This window comes from Ixodes scapularis, unplaced genomic scaffold, assembly GCF_016920785.2.
Source record: "Ixodes scapularis isolate PalLabHiFi unplaced genomic scaffold, ASM1692078v2 PGA_scaffold9__187_contigs__length_104089568, whole genome shotgun sequence".
NCBI classification, from domain to species: Eukaryota; Metazoa; Arthropoda; class Arachnida; order Ixodida; family Ixodidae; genus Ixodes; species Ixodes scapularis.
In genome coordinates, this window is record NW_024609884.1 from 60,562,081 (window position 1) to 60,585,816 (window position 23,736).

General features: G+C 48.6%; 1 protein-coding gene and 1 long non-coding RNA gene across 7 annotated transcripts in view; one reads left to right on the forward strand and one right to left on the reverse strand.

Annotated features, from left to right (window-relative positions):
* The window catches only part of LOC8053291 (protein hu-li tai shao), a 38,563-nt gene extending 21,912 nt beyond the window's left edge, over positions 1-16,651 (reverse strand). For 5 of the 6 annotated variants that reach the window (XM_040500563.2, XM_040500562.2, XM_040500561.2 and 2 more), the window contains exons 1-5: positions 15,973-16,122; positions 1,523-1,985; positions 1,237-1,467; positions 744-1,178; positions 556-686 (exon numbers count right to left, since the gene is read on the reverse strand). In XM_040500563.2, coding sequence (XP_040356497.1) covers positions 556-686; positions 744-1,178; positions 1,237-1,467; positions 1,523-1,975 — 1,250 coding nt within the window. In that variant the 5' untranslated portion in view covers positions 1,976-1,985; positions 15,973-16,122. Of the gene's footprint in view, positions 1-555; positions 687-743; positions 1,179-1,236; positions 1,468-1,522; positions 1,986-15,972 lie in introns of all 6 variants that reach the window. The other variant, XM_040209211.3, reaches the window with a different exon arrangement.
* A 5,579-nt stretch (positions 16,652-22,230) lies between these two features.
* LOC120839015 lies at positions 22,231-23,216 on the forward strand. Its single transcript, XR_005715226.1, has 3 exons — positions 22,231-22,253; positions 22,349-22,406; positions 23,191-23,216. It is a non-coding gene; the product is annotated as an uncharacterized LOC120839015 (long non-coding RNA).
* The last annotated feature ends 520 nt before the right edge of the window (positions 23,217-23,736 follow it).

Genomic DNA, 23,736 nt, shown 5'->3' on the forward strand with positions numbered 1-23,736 from the left:
GCGAAGAAGTGACTGACGCTCCGAGAAATATTTGGTGCATGAAGAGCGCGCTCGAATGTCAGTCTTCGACAGCACTCCTGTCCGTTTACTGAAAGGAGTGCCGAACTCTCGCGCTCCGAAGCACGGACTTAACGCGCCCAGTGGTTCATATTTCTTAAGTTGTCCGACAATTATTTTTCTCAAAATGCAGAGTGCCACCAATGGTGTTCTTGCAAGCAACGCTGAGATGGCATGCAGATGTTTGTTCAATCTCAACAAAAATTTAGAAACTAGATAATGATAGATCAGGCCACAGTGCACAAGGCTTGCAGCTAGAAAGTAGAGCAAGTAGTCGCAATTTGCGGTTCAAACCAGTGCACTAGATTCCTGAAATGCACAGACTAGATCAGTCAGTTCAAGCAAGCTGCACGAACCTTGATTGGGGAACGTTCAGGTTGGACGTCTACCGGGTGTTTCACAAAACGACGGTCAAAAATCCTCCCGCCAACACAACTGCCGAGGCAAGTTGCCCCGGACCCGTCGGAGTTTGGCCAAAAAAAGAAGATCCCCGCCCACCTGAGCCACTTGTCCTCCTCAAGGAACTGGGCAATGGAGCTGGCGGCTGGAGGCACCTCCACGTCCGTCTTGAGCCGGGGCAGCTCGTTGCGCAGTAGCGGCTGCCGGTACACGTAGCCCGTGCGGTGGCCCTGCAAGAGAGACCAGTCCTGTGGCGCCCCGCGGTGCCCCGTCATGCCGAGACCTACCGAGTTGTCAAGGGTGCGCATGTGGGCCTCGAAGAGCAGGTCGCAGGGGCGCCAGCGCTTGGCCTTCTCCTTGGGCTCTGCCTTCTCCTTGTCCTCGTCGCCTCCTGGCAGGGGCTCGTCCGTGCGCAGGCGGGCATGCTCCTCACGCACCGCTCTCTGCGCCTCCTCCGAGAGCGTGTGCACCCGGTCCAGGCCTACGGGCACCAGGCGCATCTGGGTCTCGCACGCCTCCACCGTCCAGCAGAGCAGCGAGAACGCCTCCTCCACAGAGTCGCCACCCACCACCGCCCCGTGGTGGCGCACAAACACCACCTTGCTGCTGGGGCCCAAGCTGCGCGCCAGGTCCCGCCCGTCCGCCCCGTCGTGGTAGGCCACGTCCCCCAGCAGGGCCGCCTCCGCCCCCACCACCGCCAGGCCATCCTTGAGCACCGACACCTGCCCGGACCCCAGCCTCAGCCCCCCGCCCCCGTGGGCCTCCTCCCCCAACACTCACCGCCACGCAGGACGGGTGCTGCACGTGGATCAGGCACTTGAGGTCCGGCCGACCCGCGTGCACCGCGGCGTGCTTGGCATACCAGGTCCGGTTGAAGTGGAACGTGGTAGTGCCCGAGTCAATCACATTGCCCTGCATGTCCAGCTTGAGCAGGCTGGAGGCCGTCACCTCGTGGTACAGCAGGCCCAGTGGGTTCACCAGGAAGTGCTCCTGGTCCTGGCTCAGCCGCGCCTGCAAACCCAAGAGCTCAGGACCGTCCCCGAGGGTTCCACCACCACCAACCCACCGTGACATGGTCGAAGCCCACACTCGTCCAGCCGTGGGCGTCCAGCAGGCGACAAAGGGCCGCCGTCTTGCAGCGCAGCACCTTCTCCCCTTTAGAGTAGCGCAGGCCGTCCACGCCCCGCATGTCATTGATGGGCACCAGGCAGCGGCCGCCCCGTAGCGTCGACTGCTTCGTGGCATGCGGCAAAAGCAGCTCCGTTACCTGCTGTAGGGCTGCCATGCTCGAGGGCGTGTAGCCCTCCGACAGCTGCGACTCTATGATGCGCTCCAGCTCCTCCCGGAACAGCTGGCTGTTCATTATCATCTCCACCCGCTTGCGCCGCTCCATCTCCTTCATGTCCTGTTCGATGTCGGGGGGTCGCCACAACTGCCGCTGCATTGCCGGATCGTCCCCGTCGTACCGCTCCAGCTTCCCCTCGGGCACCCCATTGGTTGCAGCCTTCGTGTCAGCCATCCAAGCTTGCCTGCATGCCGCACGCGCTTCCCGTCACTGTCGCATCCGACAATCCGCACAAGCAAAGCTCCACTCACGGCCGAGGCTCGTTTTATCGGGCAGAAAATTCCTCAAAATTAAAAAGCACACATCTCAGTAACCTGTTAAGGAACCACCTAAATAGGCAACAACCAATGATTTTCAACATGACACCTTGACAACTTTGGGACATTTAAGTTTTTGAGCGCCTTCCAAACGTTGCCCGTTTAGGGGAGTGCACCCCTGGAAACATACCAAGATATGCTGCTGTATTGAGTGTTGCTTCGATAACAAAGGCAGCGAAGTCAGCCTTGGGTATGGGGCCGAGCTATCTGCAGCGGCAAACTACAAGGTCGCAGTGCGTGCACCAACACTCACCGCCTGATGTTTACCAAACTTCTGGAGGGTTTAAGTGTCAAAACTAAGAATGTAGGGCACCTGGCACACCCTAGTAATGAACCAAGGTTTACTTTCAATTATCTTGGGGGTAGACAAGCACAACGATTAACTGCTAGCTGTCACTCGTAAAATGTAGTACAGTTCCGGACAATCTCTCAAACCTTTGATGCGCCATCGACGCAACATGTCACCCTTCTGTATTGTGTCCCACTTGGGTCCATCTTAATGACCTCACCATTTCTAGACTGAGTGCAGAAAGTCAGTGAGTTAATCACCAAAGCCTCGCTTAGGTACGGCTGCTGTGGTGTCCACCTCTTCGATACCCAAATAGAGATTCATGAGTAAAGCCCAAGTGATCGTCGATCACCTACACTACCACGAGAAGAGTGCAGGAAAACATGCCCGCCAATCATTCAATAGGCCCATATATCAGCTCTCATCTTCACAACTGGAGCAAGCTTACTTCTCCCTGAGCCATGCCTACCTCATAGCCAATGGGGTCAACTACAAGGAGATGCAATTGGAAGTCTGATGAAAAACGTTTGGGGGGACGAAACACCCCAGCCTGGAACTGCCGTAATGTTGCCACAAATGGCATGTGGCACCAAAATCAATCAACATTGGAACTATTCACAGCAACATACACAGAGATATTAATGAGCCCCGTCATCGACACCCGAGCTCACCATACTTCAATAGGGCACAAACAAGGTCACAGCAGAGGCAGTCAAGTGCCAGATATGTACACAACCACAACACCTGCCCTTAAAGGGACCATGAAGGCAGTTTCAAAGTTTTATTCGACGATTGAAATGGATGTCAGGCACGTCTCAGATACTGTTGACCAAGTTCTAGCCCGAACAGAAGTTTGGGTGCCGCACCAATCGAGCAAACACGCGCGTTAATAATAGCGCTGGGAACGATGCCTGAGACCCCACCGAGGCGGCGGCAGAAAGGTGAACTAAAGTGCGCCGTCGAAGCGTGACGACAACGGGCTCCTCGTCTGGCGATTGGTTCAAACGATAGATGCGCTCTTGGTTTCGATTTCGGTGGTGAGATGTGATAAAAAAAGTTTATTTGAACGTTGGATAATATTTTGAAGTTGTAGTTGGGAATTAGAAGGTTTCATACCGTGTATAAAAGCATAATCTGAAGCGATCCCTCCGTTTGCCGCTGGTTGAACGCATCCCGCACTGCTACCTCGGGCGCGTAACAAGCATCGAGCAACCATGGACAAGAAAAAGAAAAAAAGGTTCGAGCGCCGGGGACGGCGGACTTTTGGTTTTGGTTTCGTGCGTCGTCTCGTGTTCGCTTTGCGAACTGGTGTCTCACCACTCATGCCGCATTTATGTGCAGTAGTAGGTTGCGCGAAAGGTCGGCTAAGGACGTGCGGTCGATTGGGCGACGTTAGTTTGCATAAACTGCCGACCGATGCAGCAATGCGCAGCATTGCTGCATCGGTCGCCAATCCAGAGTTCTGCGTCCTTAGCAGCATCTCCCGTTCAGTCGGCGTGAGGTCGCTGAACGGGAGCTCAAACTCGTTTGCGAGCGCGGCGTTGTCGTCCATTTCTTCCAGGTTTTCTTCACAGACCGCCATGCACTAGAGCGAACCACGGGAACCACACTGAGTGTGCACTAAATCCTACCGATGCCGACAGTGCTCCCTGACGTCACTTCCCTTTCCAGAGGCGAAAAAGGGAAGAAATCTGAATGTTTGTTTCGGTTTCGAAAATTTATTTGCAGGTACAGAAATAAGAGTCACAACGTTCTAGAAAAAATTGTGTGGCATGCCAGGACCCCAATGCTTCCGAAAACACCTTCTTTTTTTAAAAAAAATTAAATTGCCTTCATGGTCCCTTTAACAGCTATCTTCTTCTGAAGGGCTTATGGCTACTGACACTTCCCCACAGGATTTTCCAAGCTACACTGACATTGGCCTACTCGCACATTTTGACATGCTCCAAAAGGTGTTACCTCGACTAATTCGAAAATGGTAAATGGAGTTTTAATAGCCCTCAACCTGTTTATAGTATGTTATTAAGGACAACTACCTTATTTTTACAGACTACAGTCTTGACCCAGTATATAGTCCGAAAGGGCAAATTTGGGGTAAAAAAATGACCGCATCTCCACGTGGTGAATGATGTTGATTGGGGCGAAGCTCTGGTGGTGCAATTGTCTGCGCAGACGCTGAGCCGCAGCATGCCGAGCCTTTCGTTCGTTTTCATCCATGTCAGAAAGAGAATGTGTGGTATGGAACGTGGTTATATACGCATTTGAGCATTTGACCGCAGCGCCCTCTCGTCTATAAACATTGAGCCAATGCGTGCAAAGTTTAACGCGATTATATACGCATTTGACCGCAGCGCCCTCTCCCGTATAGACGTTGAGCGGCTACATGCAACGTTTCATCCATGACATCCCCAGCTCTTGAGTTACTACCACATCTCAGAGCCCCCTACTCATCCCGCAGTTGTGGCCGAGTGGTTAAGGCTATGGACAGGTTCAAATCCTCTCAACTGCGCAAACTTTTTTTTTTTTTCATCATTTTTTTTTTTCTCTACACGAGCACGTGAGCACGTGCTCACGTGCTCACGTGAGCTCACGAGCACGATTACGAGCACGAGCACCAGCAAGATCGATGTGAGCACAGATGCCGGACGGACAAGGCTAGACCCTAAGGAGCTTCACCCCTAAAAGTAAAAGCACATGCTTAGACAGTCTGCACTCGGTGCATAGTCTGCATGCCGTGCCTAATCCTAACGTAAAAATTGTGTGGCACACCTGGACAAATACCTAAGGTATTAGCTCACAAAGAAGCTTGTATTCTGCAAAATACACATTAATATACTTGGTTATTCATAAAATCCTTCACGTCTTGTAGCAGTGAAAGATCTAGAAAAACAAATCCTTGTATATTCTGTACCTGTAGATAGTCCGCACCAGGTAAACTTTGAACTTTTAAACATGTACTATAGTCTGGAAAATACAATAGTTCTTTCCCGACTGTGACCACAGAGCGCCGACCACTCACAATCGATGGGCACAAACGATTACTTCAAAACTCTCGCGGAGCTCCCGGGCTCACTGCATCATCTCGAAGATGATTTGAAAACTAGTTCTGTTTTCTGTGTTCCTCTTTCCGCATGGCAGAGATGTTTAAGCCGGGCTTGCTTGAAACCGACTCCATAGTATCATTGTTGACAGCCATGACCACTTGCATGGGTCTGGCGCACTGACAAGCATGGCAATTTTCGGACTCCGATAGCAGCAGTGGGTCTGATGTTTAAGCCAGATCAGCATATTTCAGTTTTGATGACGTATGCTTCACTAGATTGAGAAACTGCCTTGTCTGATGGCATGCAAGTCATGAGGGTCAACTTGAGTTTTGGTAGTTAATCCCTGGGCTAAGTGGCGCAAGCTACTGCCCAATATAGAGATACAGCCACCAGCGTCCGTCCGTCCATACATGTAGCCACCGCCGGCAGCTCCGTCGGCACTGTCGAACACTCTACTCACGAATTTCCACCCATCCCCGACGAGGACTATTCTGGCAGTGCATCAGGGTTGGTCTACTCTGATAGGCGAGGGAAAGCCACTGACGGAGACAGTGTGAGGCAAGAGAATGCAACGGCTGATTATTCCTATTAATATTTTTTGTGCGGCTGTTCCACGTTTTGTCAGCCTGTTCCAATTAGTTAATAATGTTTTGAAACACATATGTGCAAATTTCTTTTTGCATGGAATAGGCTTGTGTCAGTCGGAGCAAGTATATGCTACCTTTTCTTTACTTGGAGTGACAATGATAAATAAAAAGAACATGCTGGAGTCAAGAAATTGTTTCATGGCCCCTGATTGAACCTACAAAAGTGACGTGCGAGAACCAACATACTAAGTTCTGTTTGTTTTAAATGTGGCATCCATTCAAATTTTAAAAGAAAAGAGCAGATAATTTGGGAGATATTACAGACATTCACTGAATAGTAAAATAATGCACCAACTTGCAACAATCAAATATGTTACTAAAGTGATCATGCAAGATCTGGGCTAACACACGACGCAGTCATGGGTTTCCTCTTCATACTCTCGCTCACCAACACAATCGACTGCGCACAAACCACAGACCAATGAACTTGTCTCTGCAGTCTGGCACATCAACTACTCTTGCTTCACAAAATGGACCAACCCCGTTTATCGACAGTGAACAGACACTCGTCCACGACGGTGCTTCCTCGAGATAAGCAGGCAGTTATCGGCTACTGCACACCACTCGACGATGGGCAATCCAAACAACGTCTCCGTGAGGGATGTCTCTTCTCAAATAAAGCAACGCACCAAATCGAAAGGAACAAAAAGAGGTTTCGATGAGCTTTGCTTAACGGGAAATGCATGGTTTCTTTGGCACCAAGGCAAAGGGCAGATTGAGCGAGGTAAATGCTGCTGTTCAACCCGATTCCCAGCGATTCTACCCAAACAGAACATGGCTCCCAACGTCATCAAATGAACTCAGTTGTGGAACTCCCCCTGGAGGGAGGCTCCTTCGAGTATCGCCTACAAGGGATTGCACGCTTTGTATTAGGTGACATTACGTCACCATTGGCTACCCTCCTCTGTGTTTTCAGGTGACAATTTACAAAATGAGTGAGGCTGTTAGTTGCATTGCTATGGTTTAAAAAATGCTAATTTTGTTAGTAACGCATTTCCATAATACAGTGATGCAAGCGGTGTTTGTGATTTTTGTAGCACAATCTGTAGCAGCCACTTACACTTTTTGAGCAGTTGCCAACAACTGTTAGCACATCACTTGAGAATAAAAAAGTGATTGCATTGCTAAATGAGTTAATCTTTGATAATGACTGAGGGTTGTTCTTTGATACTGGAGCATATTGCTTATTACATTTTGTAATAAGGATAGGGTGCCAAAGGAATACAGAGCCTTCGTTTTAGAAAGGCTCTGGTCAGAGTAGGCTCCAGTTACAATGGACATCAAAAAATGGTTAAAAAATGAATCGTAGCACAACTGGAGCATTTATCTGTTAAGATAAAGCCTCTCTCCCCCTCCCTCTTTTATACTTAGTAGTTTATTTAGCCTGTAAATACAATCTATGTAAAATGCCCGCCAAGTTTACAGTTTACATATCCACTGAAAAATCCATCAATAAAAATGTGCACCCCTAGTTTTCTGAAACTATGAAACTAAAGACTCTAATAGCATAAAATGCAAATGCAACCCACAAATACCATAAAAACCTACTCCTGTGCTTCAAAGCGGCATTGCTCTAAAGAGGTGTTAGAAACAGGGTTGAGCCAAAGCTCGCTGCCCTTTCGATCGACTGTCGCAGAGAAACTACCTCGACTGCCACATTTATTCAAATAGAAACCCACTTTTTTTTTTTTTTTTCTGTCTTGGCACAGTTTTTTTTTATTATTATTTATTTGAGGTCAACCTACAATCAAGGCTAAAGAAGGTCGACCTATAAATTTCCGACCCTATCACGCTAATCCACACGCTCCCCCATGCCAGCCGCTGCTCCTAGCACTCCGGAGCAAAGTGGTAAAAGCTTGATGTGCGCGCACTAGTGAGAGGTGGTGAAGGTTAATGTGAGCTGCGCAAGTGCCACGGTACACTGTAGCCACGGCACAGAGGCATGTGGCAGACATGATAATCAAATGATCTTAATCAGGAGTAAAAGACCCCTATTCTGTCATATTAGAGAGGCCACCATCCCACTATATTGCAATTTTTTCTGACGATTTTAGCTCCTGGCATTCCCATCATCCGGAAATTCAGACGATGACGATGGGACCAAGGAGTGTCAAAAGCACATCATAGCATTTGCCATCCTTCTGTGCATGTTCTTTCATCGGCTAAACCAATCAACCATAGCAAAAATGTCCCGTAACTTGCACTTTTAGTGTGTATGTTAGTGAACGTAGGTGTTTGCGCCTTCAACTGAACTCTGACCTCAAATGAAACAAGCTATATGGCAAGTAGAGATGCTGTGAAATTAATATTCGTGCCCATTTTCTTCTATGTCTCTATATGTTAGTCATCCAATAATACTTCTTTTTTTGTCAAGCTTATCTTGGCACAGTTGTGGCGATATTCTAAGCAAAATGGCATTTTGGCGCAGACGTAGCAGGCTTTTGTCTGTGGCGCAATTTGGCAGAAATGGCACAGCACTTCCATCACTGTCTATTGCTGTGGGTACCAAAACATATTAGAATCCCCATCTACTAAAGTTGCGAAAAGAAGAGCTCCTGGCATCTCTACATGCGCGACGCATTTAGAGTCGCCCATATCCATTAAGTCACTGAAGGAATCTCCCAAGCATTTGACCATATTTTAAAGCACAAAACTGAAAAAGTCGGGTTTTTATTTAAGACTTGCAGCTATAGTCCATTGCAACTCAAGAAGGTAGGGCGAGGGTAAGACGGGCCAGGGAGGTGGAATCAGACGGATCGCTGGAGAAGAGAGGGGGAAACCTCCTCCTCTCTTTAGCGTTCCGTCTGCCTCCTCCTCCCCGGCCCGTCTTACCCTCGCCCTACCTTCTTGAGTTGCAACAGACTATAACAGACGACGTGTGCTTGATGCACAGGCACTGCCACCGCTACGAAAAGTTTGGCAAGGTTTAGAATGCTCTCTGCTGTACGGAGTCTATTAGACGTTCCACAAGTGACCTAGTAATGTTGCAGGGTTCCCTCAATGTCCGATGGGAGTGACGGCTACCAAGCAACACAAAATCCGTCAAAACAGCCTAGGCGAAATTCAAGGAACTGACCTCTTCAACCACCACCGAATACTGTCCAGACTTGCCCAAACATTGAGCCAGAAGAAGTTAGTTGAGGAGGGGGGGGGGTAATTTGTAGCATCAATACTAGGGGCGTGCGAATATTCTAAATTTCAAATATGAATAGAATATTTTCCTTATTCAAAGCATATTCGATTCGAAAATGGCATATTCGGAAGTTCCCGAGTATTCAGCCAAAGCCGAATATTCTGGAAAAACGGCGAATATTCGCACGAACTGCAAATATTCGAGCAAGTAACGAATAATCTGCCTGCCACGCATTCCCCTATGAATATGTTTATTCACGGAGGAAGGCATATGATGAGTGCATTATCAGTCTGGTCTGTTTCTATCTGTCCGATGGCAGCAAGACAGGATCAGTTTCGGTTTATCTTTTACCAAGCCCTTTATTGTGTGGCACTTTTATAGCAATATGTGATGTAACTGCACATTCTATAAACGGATACAATACAATAAACATTGAGAGTGAAGCATAAATATAAAATAAATCTTGAGTGTTATCTAATATAAATGTTTGAAAAATAAAAAAAAGAAATAAGAAGCTAGGTGCGAGCAGAACATTGCATCGCCATTGACAACAACTCCTGCCTTTCCCGCACAGTCAAAACTAGGGCTGTCGCGAACCTGCCCAGGTTCGAGTTCAACCAAGGTCGACTTTTTCAAATCTTCAACGTGATGTTCAACAAAGGTTCGAAGGAAGTTCAAATTTTGTGAGCATAAGCAAAAATGAAAAAAAAAAAAAAAAAAAATAGTTGACTTTATTTGGGGGAGGAAAAGTGCAATATTTGTTGGGTTTATTGGCATCACTGGTTCACATTAACAACTAATAAAAAAGTTAAAAGTGCATATTTTCACTGTTTTATGGTGTAAACATTGGTAGCCATTTGATGAAATATAAAATAAAGTACTTGCTAAATTATTCGTTCTCCAAAATTCGAAATATTCGTATAGCAGCCGGGCAACACTGTCCGTAAGTCGAACTTCTTTGAACTGCAGTGAAATTTCACAGGTTTCCCGAGTGAAAGCACTTACTTTCTGAACACGTTGAGCAGTTAATTTTCCTACACGATAATTTGTAACGAGTGCATTACTAGAAGTATCTTTAGCCTGCTACAGCCCAGTAAAATGCAGTTGCATTGATTTATTTAAAAAGGCAATAAAACCTGCTGTTACCTTTTGCTGTGCGATTTTTTATTGCTAGACACATATTCAATATTCAATTCGATATTCAAAGCCCGTTTCTTCTTATTCATATTCAATTCATATTCGAAAATTACAGTATTTGCATAGCCCTAATGAATACTCATTTGAGCACTACCAACAACTCTCAATTAGGCTGTCCCACACATCTCTGACCTCGGAGCACCGGCGCCATTTCTAGTGCTGGCAATGGAGGATGCACGAGGCTCGCCAAGTACCAGCGCCACATGCCGCGGCAGTGCAAGGTTGCACGTTTCTTTGAAAGCAATTTTATGAAATTATTTGGCATTGTGATTTTAGACCTGCTTACTCTGAAGCCATGTTGTTAGAGATCAAGAAAGAATAGCCAGTGTTTGGATAATGCAATTGATTGCTAACCTAACAATGACTGCACATGAATTTCTTTTTATGAAATTATGTGGCATTGTCATTTTATACCTGCTTGATCAAACTGGAAAAAATTGCTGCCCCCAGGGGCAAAATGGCGGCCTCTTCTCTTCTTTACCAGAATGCATTACCCCTTTGGATTACTTTTTCTCTTCCTTTCCCTCCCATATCCCAAAACCTGACCTAGTTCTGTTGAGCGCCATCAAGTTTGTGCAGATCCCCTTGCGCCACTACGCAAGTGCTCGCGAGATTGGTCGCGCGCCCCACGATTTCCTGTCCAGCGGACGTGCCTCCTCTCTCCTTGCCTCCTCTCTCGGTGCCTCCCTCCGCTGCTCAAGCTGCCAAAAGCCGCGTTGGCCCGCCCTCAGGCTAGGCAATAAACAATGTCGGGTACTTTCCCTCTCGCTTTCATACCCATCCTTCCCCACATTCACTTTTGACAGAACTCTCACAACCCTGTTCGTTGGTACCACGCAGCGGGATAATCTTGGCTCCTGTTTCGACTCTGTAAACAGTTTATGGCCCACAAACTTGGTAGCAAAAAGGGCAATGGACACTACACTGCGCGAGTAAGATGCGCAAACAATAATGTCACAATCATGCCAACCGTATTGCAGTAGACGTGGGAGAGGAATCTTCGATGGAGCAGTAGTCACATTTATCTACATCCTGGAGAAACGACTTCTAGCGATGTACCGTACCCCTTGCTGCGTTGGAGTCACATTCTTTTGCATGCACGGCAGAATAGTGTGCAACTCCCCACACAACCTTCAGTGGGTTTTGTTCTCCGTGGAAAGGCAAAGCACTCAAATCCCCTACGCATAGCGGGGGAAGAACTGCCTCTCAGTGCTTCACTGAATTAACTTTCCTGAAAGTTTAAAAAAGGGCTGGGCAGTACCAAACATACAAGTACCTTCAACAGTATAGGTACAGATAAATAAGCAGCATGAAGTATAGTTTGCCAAAAAGATATTAATCTAAATATGGGTATCAAAGATACATATTTGATGTACCGCATATTTTGAGAGTACACAACACTTCCAGAAATGCCTCCAATCTGAAGGCCGCATTTGGTTTTCAGTCTCGTTCTGGATATGGTTTTGAACTGAATCTAGTTATAGAACTAATTTTCATAATTAGTTTTCAGCAAAAGAAACTGGCTTGTGTTCTCAGCACAGATTGTCAGTGCCATTCAGAAAATATATTTCATAGGAAATGTCCACCCATCCATTTTGCACCTGCAAGACCTGTTCCACAAGGATGAAAAACACAAGAGTATGCATGCTCCATTCCCAGTCACCTTAAAATTTAATTCACAACCATTTAAAAAAACAAAAAAGTGGGCTGTCACGAGTTTTTCAGTTAATTTTCACTTTAAACTGCTAAAAAAGACTGCCCTACTACTACAGCCAAAGGAACTGCAAAAAAAAAAAAAGGAACCACCCAGTCCACAAGCTCAAACTGTAGCCTTGGTTCTGACAAGAGCCTCATATCACCTGCCAGGTCAAACAACCTTGGAGAAAAAACGTCTAAGGACATCTAAGCACTGCTTATGAGTTGTGAATGCGAAAGCATGAATGTCGTTCTTCCGCTCCCTTAGTTAGTCTGCAGCGAAGTGGCGTGGACAGCTACGTTTCGCTACTGCCAAGGTAGCGACCGATGGTCGAGCGCGCACTCTCATGAGGTGGCTGCACCGCGCTGAGCTCAGCTGTGCAGTCCCTCCAGAGTTTGCCCGAGCGGGCTGTGCAGCCAGGCCTGCACCTCTTACCAGTGGCCGGGTTGCTCCATGCTCTGCACTACCACGGAGAGGGCTTCTCTAGTGGTGTCCCTTGGCACTACGCTGCACGAAAGCCAACAGGAGCCTTGTTCTTTGAAAATATGCCTTCACCTCGTTCCATTGGGACAGCGGAGTTTAGGTGCTGTTTGGCGCGGCTTCAAAAGCTGATGACGTCGGTTCGCTTTATAGGACAGTTAATGCTTTCACATTAAAAGGAAACGTCGAACGAAGCGAGAACGGGAGTGCTAAGGACAAAGATGTATAGGGCTAAATTTCAAGAAACACACATTATGTGCCGTGTGCCATTAGTGGGAGTGGGACACTATAACATTTGGTTTTGAAGTGCACAGGGCTTTGCCCTGCCCTCCCTGAAGGGGTAAAGGATCTAGGAAGGGGGGGGCTTGAGTTAGGTGGCAAAGAAGGAAGAATGGAGGAGGAAAGGATTATAGTCACAAAAAGGAGGTTAGGAGATTGGTGGAAATTATCCAGGGAAAATTGAGTGAAATAAAACTAACTAGCTCAGCTGGGGACAGGCGGGACAGAGACAAATTGGGACTCCCTCCCATGTGGCTCTGGCCCAAACTCTGAACTTTGTCTTCCAGTGGGCCCGGTGTTGGGGTGATGCAGACTAGGTTCAACAAGAGGAAAATTGGCAACTCCTTTGCCAAGGGGAAAAGGCAAAGGGCAATGTTGTTTTTTTGTTTTGTTTTTTCATCTTTTAGGGGTTTTTTCTGGTGATATCTCTCACTACCTGGAGATATAAAAATGCAGAAGGGGAGCGAATTGGCTTAGAAGGAGAGGGGATGAACAATACTTCTGGTTTCTAGGATAGGTGGTGCCAGCTACCGCCCGTTATAAAGGGTACAGCCATTAGGATCCATCTATCCATCCACTTTCTGTTGCAAACCAGCTAAGGCTACGACTGACGGCCCAAAAACTTCTCAAGAGAGACCCCCCATGGTATGAATTCTCCATCTCCAGTTGGTGCTCCGAAGGCCAAAAGGGAAGCTCGACATCATGGAGGCAGTCATCTACTGAACAATGCCTAGGCAAACGACGGGCAAGCACAATTAACCCAGATGTTATGGGGCTGCCAGCACCGGAGTGTTGAAATGCCCCTCCCTTGGAGTGGCCAATCTCATTCTCCTTCCTGCACAGCTATGGTTCAACAGCACAGAAAGTTGGTGGCTCTTCAGCTAGATATCTCTGCTGTCAGAAAGTGGAAAGCTCTTCAAAAAGCCCTCTTTCAAACTTTTTTTTTCTTTAGGCTTTTAGTTAGCTCACATTTCTCATAATGGAAACAAAATTTAGTGTAGTGTACTATCATAACAATATAAGATCAAACGCCACAGCACGTGATACTACCAGAGCTGCCTGTTGCATTTTTCTGCAAATTGTGATTCCAAAAGCATCACAATTTGCAGAAAAGGGGGAGTCCTTTTGGCCAAGTCCAAAAGAACTCCCCCTCCTGCACTTGCATGTAGTCTGCTACTGAGACGGCAGTTCTCAACCGTGACAGGGCTGCCCAGATGGATGCTTGGATTGCCAGGCTTTCTCGAAGCTCACGCTACAACTGGAAAGGGTTAACGATACAGCTGTGACGAGTTGGCAGTTAAGAATGCCTTCTGTGTGATGTTTCCCCAGGTCGACCTTTATCCCTCTACGCATGAATTATGTGATTCAATCGCTAATCACCTTCTTTATACTATTGTCATTTGCCAATGCTCTTTAATGCTCAGATATCTGGTACACTTCTACCGGCACTATTGCTATTTTGATTATGTCCCTGGCAAATATGGAGGGACATCCGTGGATTGAAATTTGCGTGATCATAAGTCGGGGCACCACAGAAATTGCTTCGAAAAGTTCACCATAGATTTATGCTGTCATGCGTAGGTGTTCCGGTTCAATTAAACAAAGTGATGTTGCCTCCCCTTCCTCTGGCAAAGGATACAAAAGTAGAGTGGTGCAACGAGCACAGGAGGGCAGTTGTCTTGGTCAAATCGTGCATCACAGTTTGCCGAAAAAATGAAACGAGCAGCTCTGATAGTAGCATGCTCTACGCATCATGGTGTTTCAGCTCATATTGGCCGCAAGAGTACATCCATTTTCCTTAGAAGCAAAGTTTGGTCATCACAGTTGCTGCCCTCTGCGTACAGCAATATTGCCAAAAAAAAACACAAAAAAACCAATACTCGAAAAGTGGACCCCCCAGCTCAGGCGATTCCCTACAAAAGAACCGATCTGTGTGCAGTAGCTGCCAAAGAGTAGTCTGGTTGGATGGGGCGGGGTCAATGTTCCCAGTGGTAATAAAGCCCTTTCAGAAGTCATGTGCAGAGGAACAAATGCTACAGATAGTTCAAGTCAAAAACTACACGCAATGAGATAGTAGCATCCCTAGGCTTTGGTGGGGTCTTTCGTCTCTGCCCCTGTACAGGGATTCTTGTTTCCGACAGAAGGCATGCTTCCGAAAGGTATACTGGTCAGGTCCACCAAGCTCTAGCGTGACGCGAGGATGAAAGGGATAATTGTTCTTTCACGAAGGAAAGCAAATGTCGTGTGTGCTCACCGACTGACAAGCGACCTCAAGCGTAGCATATTATAGCCCGTGGGTGGCCAGCACCCTCTCATCGCTCCTAAGCCGGACTGGGCCAAAAGTTACGGACCCTTGGAGCGAGGTCCCGCGGTCCTAGCCTCCCCTGTCGCCAGACAAGGGAAGCACCCTCCCGGCACTCCCTATCTCGAGGCGACACACCCCGAGACGGACAGACACCACTCAGCGCCGCCGGTATGGCTCGTGCGAGCGCATCCAGAACCCTCGCGTCAACTCCCGCTCGGCCTCGGCTACTCGGTGCCGGGGGTTACCATCCGACTTGTGGGTCGGTTCCCAATCTGCGGCGGGCTCCAGACGAGCTGATCAGACGCCGCGTGCAGGTTGGGAAGAGCCCGTTCGTCGGCACACCGAGACGACACCGGCACCGCCCGGGCCCGGAAGGTGCGCGAACAAAGCCGCACGTGGGTCCCCGCCGCAGTTCGGCGAGCCTCCGCCATGGCCGACCACGCCCCTCGACCGCGGTTTCAGTCCCTGGGATCGCGAGTCGACGGCGTGCGCGGAGGGTAGCCGTGCCGGCGTTCCGCCGCCGTCGGCGGCTCGCCAGCCACCCTAGGGAGGCGCCCGGAGGCCCAATGGCGGCACCAGCGGCGACCATTGGGCTGGGGCTGCGAGCTCTCGGGCACGCATCGCTAGCAACATGGCGCCTCGTTTCGGCCCCCGAACTACGCCCGACCCCCGGAGACGCGACGCTCGTTTCGGCACGCGACAAGAAAGCGCGCACGCGGGCGCCGTTAGCAGAGCGCGTCGAGGCCCAGCGCGGAGCCGACTCCTGCCCGGAAGGCAGCCTCACCTTGGGAGACAACGGCCTGAAGAGACTGCAAGCTCCACCTGCTACAGCCGACGGCAGCTCAAAGTGACTCTCGGGCCGAATGGCAGGGCGCGGCGCGACGCTCTTCCAACACGCGCGTGCAACCCCCCTCGTAGGCCGTGCACTGAACAAAATATGGAGCTCCTTCGAAGAAGTAAGGAACATACGGGCATATCATTTTTAGTTGAGGATATTTTAGTAGTTCTTTGGATAATGACAGACGATTTCTACAAAGTTTAGTCACGGACCGGTTGAGGGGGGTGTAAGCTGTGTCTATAATAGATTCACAAAACTTTTCTTGTGCGCGATAAAATCAAATCTTGTTTGCTACCCCCTGCAAATAAAATTTTAAAATATTTGTTAAAATTTTGAGTGATTTTTGTTGCTTAATTTTAGGGAGAAAAAAAAACTGCCTTCACGTGGCCTTCACCCAGAGGGGAGAGGTGCAGCCCGGGTCGAGTCGTCCGCTGTGTCGCCGTTTCATTGTTTTCAAGTCGTTTTCACCGTTTCTAATGCATCGTACTTAGGAGGTTTAAACCGGGAGGAACCACTTCGCGTCATCCGCGCCGATACAAAGCGTAGCTGAAATGCTTGAAGGGAGTGACGGATATCTTTTTTCTGTTTGTTTACGTTTGCGTCTATCTAACGACCGCTACGCTACAACTCGTCCACCACCCCCTCGCACCCTCGCTGCAGCCTCCGCTCCTTCTCCAACTGAGATTTGTTTCATTTCTGCGCCACGTGATGGCGCCATGGCGCCACGAGTGTGCCGATTGGCCTACGATCATCCTACACCGTGCCTACGATACAGTGCCTACGATAACCGATTGGATGCGATTCGGGATCTCGCGAACATGCCGAAGGTGGAGTTCGACCAGGTTCGACTTTTGCGAATTTCGACGCAGTTCGTAAAAGTTGAGCACTTCTGCGCATGCGCCAAAATCGCGCAAAATTCAAAAGCTGGTAAACCCACTCATCTCGGCCATAACGTTGAGTACGTCTATCGTTTGGGTCATACGATCATAGTTTCGAAAACTAGACTAAGTCAGGAAACAAAAAGGCGGAAATAATTACTAGCCATATCCCGACTGAATATTGCGATAATGCGTGTTTCGCAGGCGCTTCGAAAGCGTAGAGAATGGAAAAATAATGGAAAGACTGAATTTCTCTCTTTGAATGAATGGATGGATAGATAAAAAAACAATGGCTACGCCCTTTGTAACGGGCGGTAGCTTGCGCCACCTAGCCTAAGAAAATGCTTTCATCCCACACTTAAATGCTCAACTTTTTTTCCTCTATATACATCCCTGCAACTATCACCGGGCAGGGGGAATGAACCACCAGGCTGATGTTAGGGGGATCGGGCAAATACAAAATAAAAAGAAAAACGCACCCCAGCTTTCTCACCCCGGCGAGGGAGTCGACACTTTTCTTCTGGTCAGCCTGGTTGGGGTTATTTCCAAAACCCAAGCCCACTGAGAGACAGGTTTGAGACTTTGGGCCGGAACCACGCGGGCCTCCTGCGTTGCCCAGGGGGTGCTGCGAAAAGGAACTTGTTAGGCCTTGTTTTGGGTAGTACAAAGTTTAGCGTCTCAAACTGTCACGCATGCAGAAGCGTGCCTGCTCTGATGCGGAGCGCGAGATCACGATGAAAATACAAAGAAACAACAAAAATTCGAACGCCGTCAAAGCTCAGCCGCTAGAGCGTGAGCCAAGAGATGCCGTTTCACGCGTTCCAAAGTAGACATGACAAAGAAAAATAAAAATAAAAGCGTCGCGACACAGGTGTTGTGACGTCACCACCCAGAGATAAGAGACGCGTACTCTAGCGGTGGTGTCATAAATTTGGCACTTTTGATTGTCTTGCGGCGTTGAGTCTGGCCGATTTCTTGCGTTCAAATGTGTTTTTGTTCTTCAGCACCAGACAAAAAATAAAAAAAAAGCTCAACCAACGTGCCATAAGTAGTGCTAGGCTCAATCAGGTGAGCTTGTACTACCCAAAACGAGGGCGCTACAGTTTGTTCAAAGCTTCAGCGCAGGAGGCCCTCCTCCCTGTCTCCAGTTATGCTAGTTGCTTTTACCAATTTCAGTTTTCTCTAGTCTCATTTTCCTCATTTCCGTTAAACTAAATAAAAAACAGATTTCTGTAAAAAAAAAATGTCTACGTTTATTTTTTTTTTATTTAATTAAATATTATACGAGCCAATACGCCTCGCAAGGGGGCTCATTTTCGTCTTCTGCGCATGAGAAAGGAAGTAGCGGTGACGTCAGAACGCCGAGCGCTGATTGGCTGATCGCGACCCCCTATCTGAGCGTCGTCTGCTCGTTGGCAACGTCGTCTGCTCGCAACGTCGTCTGTCTGCGTCTGCCTTACTTTCGCTGCGACTTTCGCCTTTCAGAGAGGGCAGACGAAATAACTCGAGCGGTACGTTGTTTTTGTCTAACAACTAGCAGACGCGCATCAAGGAGAGAAGTCGAAAGACTCACTGGCGAGGTGTCCCGAGGCGCCGAGGTTTGTTTGCTAAGAACCGAGCTGTTTATACTCCGTCGTAAAGCGCGAAACACATGTACGACGAAACTGTCCGATCCGACGTCCGACCGCGCAATACGACGGTCGGAGGCGAGGGTTTTCACGCTCTCCGATGCAACGAAAACCCTCTCCCCCCCCCAAGGTCATTCCTGCAGTCCGCACGTCGGATCGGAAGGTTTCGTCGTACATGTGTCCCCCGCTTAACGTCAACGAGCGCACGCGCTCGTTCACGCTCGCTGACGCTGTCTGCGAACGGGGTGTCTATACTCCAACATCAAGTTGAACGCGGGGCCGCGCTGAACAGCTCGACGCGCGACGTCGTAGCTTGCGACGGACTTGGACATGCTCTACGTTCGACGTTGGACGTCGGCGCCGCCGACGCAGGCTATCCCAGAAGCCCTCGCGCGAATGCCTCATTCGAGAATCCGGTTGGCGGGGTCGTCGGGGCCAGATTGTGCGAGGTGCTCATTTCTCGGATCTGAATCTGTCGTTCTTGCCGTGTGTCGTGTGATGTTGTTGTGTTCCCGTGTTGGTGTGCGTATTTAACATTCGTGCGCTTGACTGGCCGATTGTGAACGTGGACATAGACCGCTCCGAGGATGCGCTACCCTCGATTCTCGATAGGCCTATCGACCTAACGAGCCGGTGGTGGTGGGCCGTGGTTTTGGGGTGCCGGCAAAAGTTGGAAGCTCGATGACGCGCCAGAGGTAGGGTTAATTAGAATTAAGGACGACCTAATGTGTGTGCTATTTATTATCATGTGCCAGTCGCACTCACCGGCAGTCGTTCCCGATCGAAAAAGCGTCGTCGAATGTACGGGAACGGCGGTCACGGAAACCTCTGAACTAGTTAGCCAGCCAGAAATTTTCAATTGGGCTGTCCCAGCTTGTAAACGGTCTGAGCTTGTAAACGATAGTAGCGATACGCGATGGCAATCGGACTGAATCTTGTATTGTTTGTACAGGCTTTGTAAAGTGCGTTACAATTTCGAACGCGTACATTGCGTGATTTATGCATCGTCCGCTCTCTTCGGTGTCCGTTTCTTAAGTCAGCGTGAAAGTGTACTAGGATGATAACGTACCGGCTACCTGTCAGAAAGAGGTTTCTGTGGAATATCGAGTGCATAGATTTAATTGAAGCATTCCGGCGAAATCGCCGGAGTCGCTTGGCACGATTCCGGCGAACCTGGAAGCAGCTAAATTCAAAGGTTATCGGGCTTCTTTTCTTTTTTTTTTTTTTGACATTTGTGTGGCATTTAGGAGAAAATAAATGCTGGCTTTCACTCGTTATCACCATCATTTGCTTGTTTTTGAACTGCTAACCGCTACCCCGAATGGTTTTTTTGAAGCGTGACATGACAACACCAGGACGAACCACACTGACCGATTGCCTCTAGGCTAGATGGCGCAAGCTACCGCCCATTGTGTGCGTAGAAACGATGCGGTTGCCACGGAGACGCGCATGCGTAAAGTGGGGCAGTTCGTCGGGGCGCGCTGGACCAGCGTTGGTCTGCGCTGGACTGTAAACACCATCGTTCGGGCGCTTCTCGGCGTAACGTAGTTGCCGACGAACGTCGGTCTGCGCTGGCGCGCGTTGCGTTTGTCGACGTTGGAGTATAAACAGACCTAACACAAGTTCCCTCCCAAATACTTTTTCCCTCCTTTCGTGTGCGGCGAGACTCCTCACTCTTTAACGGCGTCGGCGGGTTGGCGCAGTTATAACGCCGTCTGCTTTACGTCTGCTAGTCAAAGCGATGGCTGCTTTACCTTTCCTGCGTCTGCGGGAGATTCACCGCTTTTTCACCGGCGAGAGTCACCGCTGCCTCGGGAAACAAGGAGATAACAAGAGGAAGAAATTGACCCCTTAAAGGGATACGGAATCGAAACTTGAAATATAGAGAAAACATCAAGAAATGAGTTCAATATGATCAGCTAAGCCTGTAATGAATAATCGCACGGTCGTATTTTGAGCAGATGGCTATATTTTATGCTCTAAATGCCGCGATTTTGGCGAGCGCTTCAAAATCAGCCATGGAGGAGCGCGATGCATCTCGGGAGATCCGGCAGACGTCTTGACGTCATCATGCCTCGGACGACCAAGCGTACCGTAGTGACGAGTTTTGCCACTTGGAGGCGTCAACGCGTTACAATCTCGCTTTGTCGAAGTACCCAAGGGCTGTAGATATCGCGGGGCCAGCAGAGGCAGCAGAGGCGCGGAGGGGCGGAGGTGTCAGAGCTGCTTCAACTGCCTTGAGTGTGCGATGGCGTGTCTACATGACGAGAGTGGTGGCAGCGGCAGTGGGTACGATGACATTAGCGAAGACGAAGACGTCAACAGATCGCTAGTGGCTATGGTGGGGGAAAAGCGATTCGGCTTAGAGCCATATCTGTACGATCCTTCGGCATCGTCGTCCGCAACAGACGAGGAGTCGTCCGACTCTCCGGAAACGCCAGGCTGGCCAGGCAGCCCACATCCACCAGCAGCCCGGCGCGTCGGCACGGCGAATTGGTGAGCCTAGGGTGCCTTCATGTGCGCTTTGCTTAGGGTGGAGACATCTGGCCATTTTGTCTCACACTTTTATTTTTACTTTTTGTTCAGAAGCGTGTGAAAGAACGTGTCCCTGCACGCGCTCGTGGCGCTGACTGCTCCGGCGACATTTTGTTTTCGTCGATTTCTTTGTATTTTACCCGTGAGCGCGTGCTGTCGGCATCGGGTACTACAAAGGGTGGCATCACCCTAAACAGAAGGACATTGAGGCACACTAGGTGAGCCTAGTCACAGAAGAGTCCGCGAATGCATTCGCGCGCGCACGTGAACACGGCAATGAATGTACCGCGAAACGCTTTTATGGAAGGACTGAAAGATGTATAAAAACGCAAGTTTCGAACCAAAAAGCGCGTGTGGCCTTCGAAAGAGCTTTCCCCGCGCGTGGGCTGGATCGTGCAGGCAACATCTTTAGCGAAATAATTTGTTGGCCTAGTTGGGTAAACATCACAAAAATAAAAAAGCGCGAAAGACAAGGAGAAGTGGAAGACTAGACAGGACAAACCCTTGTCCTGTGTAGTCTTCCACTTGTCCTCGTCTTTCGCGCTTTTTATTTTCGTGATGTAGCAACACAATCTGCCCGGGTGCTCCGCCGCAAGTGCGTACGTAACCAGTGCTACCATGCTACAAGCCCGAGGTGGTTTTGCACGACGTTTCCCCTTCGCGTGTGCGCAGCGGTCCCGCTCAAAGCATCGCGCTCGCTCTGGTAGCATCTTCGCTCACACTTATCGCTGAAGACTGCCTGCCGTAGTGCAGCAACAGTGCTTCACACTGTAGCCGAGACATTGCGTCAGTGCAATATGTCATGTAGTAACGGTACACGGCGGTACGATGCTCATCGAGATCGAACAGGAGAGGGATGGACAGAGCCCAGCATCCCCAGCTGGTTCTGCGATTTCATGTTCCGTTCAACATGCTCGGCTACTAATCTTCCCTGAAGGAATGTAATCTACTGTGAGTGCTTGCAAACCAAAGATGTAAAGAACACACGTTGTGAAGGTTGTGCGAATTTAGTACTTTTTCACGAACATATTTGTACATACCACACACTTTGTAGGTCTCGAGAATATTAAGGGTGAATAAATAGAAAAACAAATCTCTTTGTACTAACAGGTGCTCCTGTGGCAGCGTCTGCAGACCAATGCAGACAGTCGAGGAGTCGGCGTGCTGCAGGGAGTTGCACAATGTGGTGCGTATGTGCAGTGACCAGGGGGTGCCTTAATTGTGTAACAAGGCACCCCTTGTTCGAGCTGTATTGCCTAAACACCGACATCTTGGACCTAGAGTACCTCAAGCTCCGGTACTTCTGCCCTCTTGATGCAGGAGACAGGGGCCCACAAGAGTATGTATATTGTAATTCTAGCAGAAGTCATGATGTAAGCAAGATGATTTTCTCACTTGATACTGCCTCTCCTTCAGAAATCAACATTCCATGATTCCAGTTTTCTTATGCTCCATTTTTTTCTGGATTTGTAAGATAAAAGGATAAACCACCATAGAAGAGTTCTGTAACTTGTATTGCCTGCACTGTACTCGGCATCACCTGTTTTGTGCTGCATTGTCGAGGCAAATGTAGCTTCCACCGTGCTTCAGCTACACACTGCTGCAAAAGCACATGGCTTTGTGTTTATTCTCAATCAAATGCTATCGCACAACTAGCTTTGACAGTTAAAGCACTATCGCAGCTACTCTATCTTTTGCAACATGGCAGAAAATAGTTGTCACCAAATAAAACGCATGTGTAAACATGCACAATCTATGAAGAGTTCACTACTCAATAAAATTTGCTCTCAAGCTCGTCCATCGCTGTATTCACAGCATTTCAGATAATACAGATAGCAACTGGTACATATACAGGTCATCATTGCAGCATGGTTGGGTGCGATATCTCAAGGAAAAAATAACAAAATTGCGTAACGAGAAGTAAATTTTTATAAATGCCAATGACTGATTGACCTCGGTGATGACAAGTAATAAAAAATACAAAGGTATGCTTCTTCCTGCATTATCGATATTGCTACCATGTAACTAGATATTGAGAAAATTTTTGTAAATTGCAGTTAGGTTCTATTATATTCTCTTGAACTGGCAACTGACTGGTACTTCATGCAATCATCTCATTTTAGGAGGCACCGCTACACTGCCTACCGGCAATTCACTTGGTGGGTTCACCATAAGCTGGGGCGCGGTAACCGGGTGCCACTGCCCAGCTGCGCCGTGCAACGAATTCGACGAGAGTTCCCATCCACCGATGGAAGTTATGTCGGTTTCAAGAAATAAAAGGTATCTGCCATATGAAGAACTCCTTTACATCATGCTATAACTGATGTGGCTAGACAAAAACGGCCTGGAATCAACACACATTTATTATACAACACAAAACCAGAACAGGGTGATGTAGGTCGAATATACAAGATGGTCCGTTTCCGTATTGTACCGGAGGGCGTGCGAGGGCTGTCGGTCAGGGCCGTAGCGGTTGGGGACGCTGCGGCAGCCAGCTGTCCTCTGGCCGAGGCAGCTGAAGGAAGGTGAGAGAACGGAGAAGAACGCTATTACTGAAGAAACTATGAAGATTAAAAAAAAAACACCAATGGTCCATGCACACCTAGCACGCAGTTCATGATCCCATTAGATTCAATTTCCCTCACTCATTATATGGCACTCGATTTGTG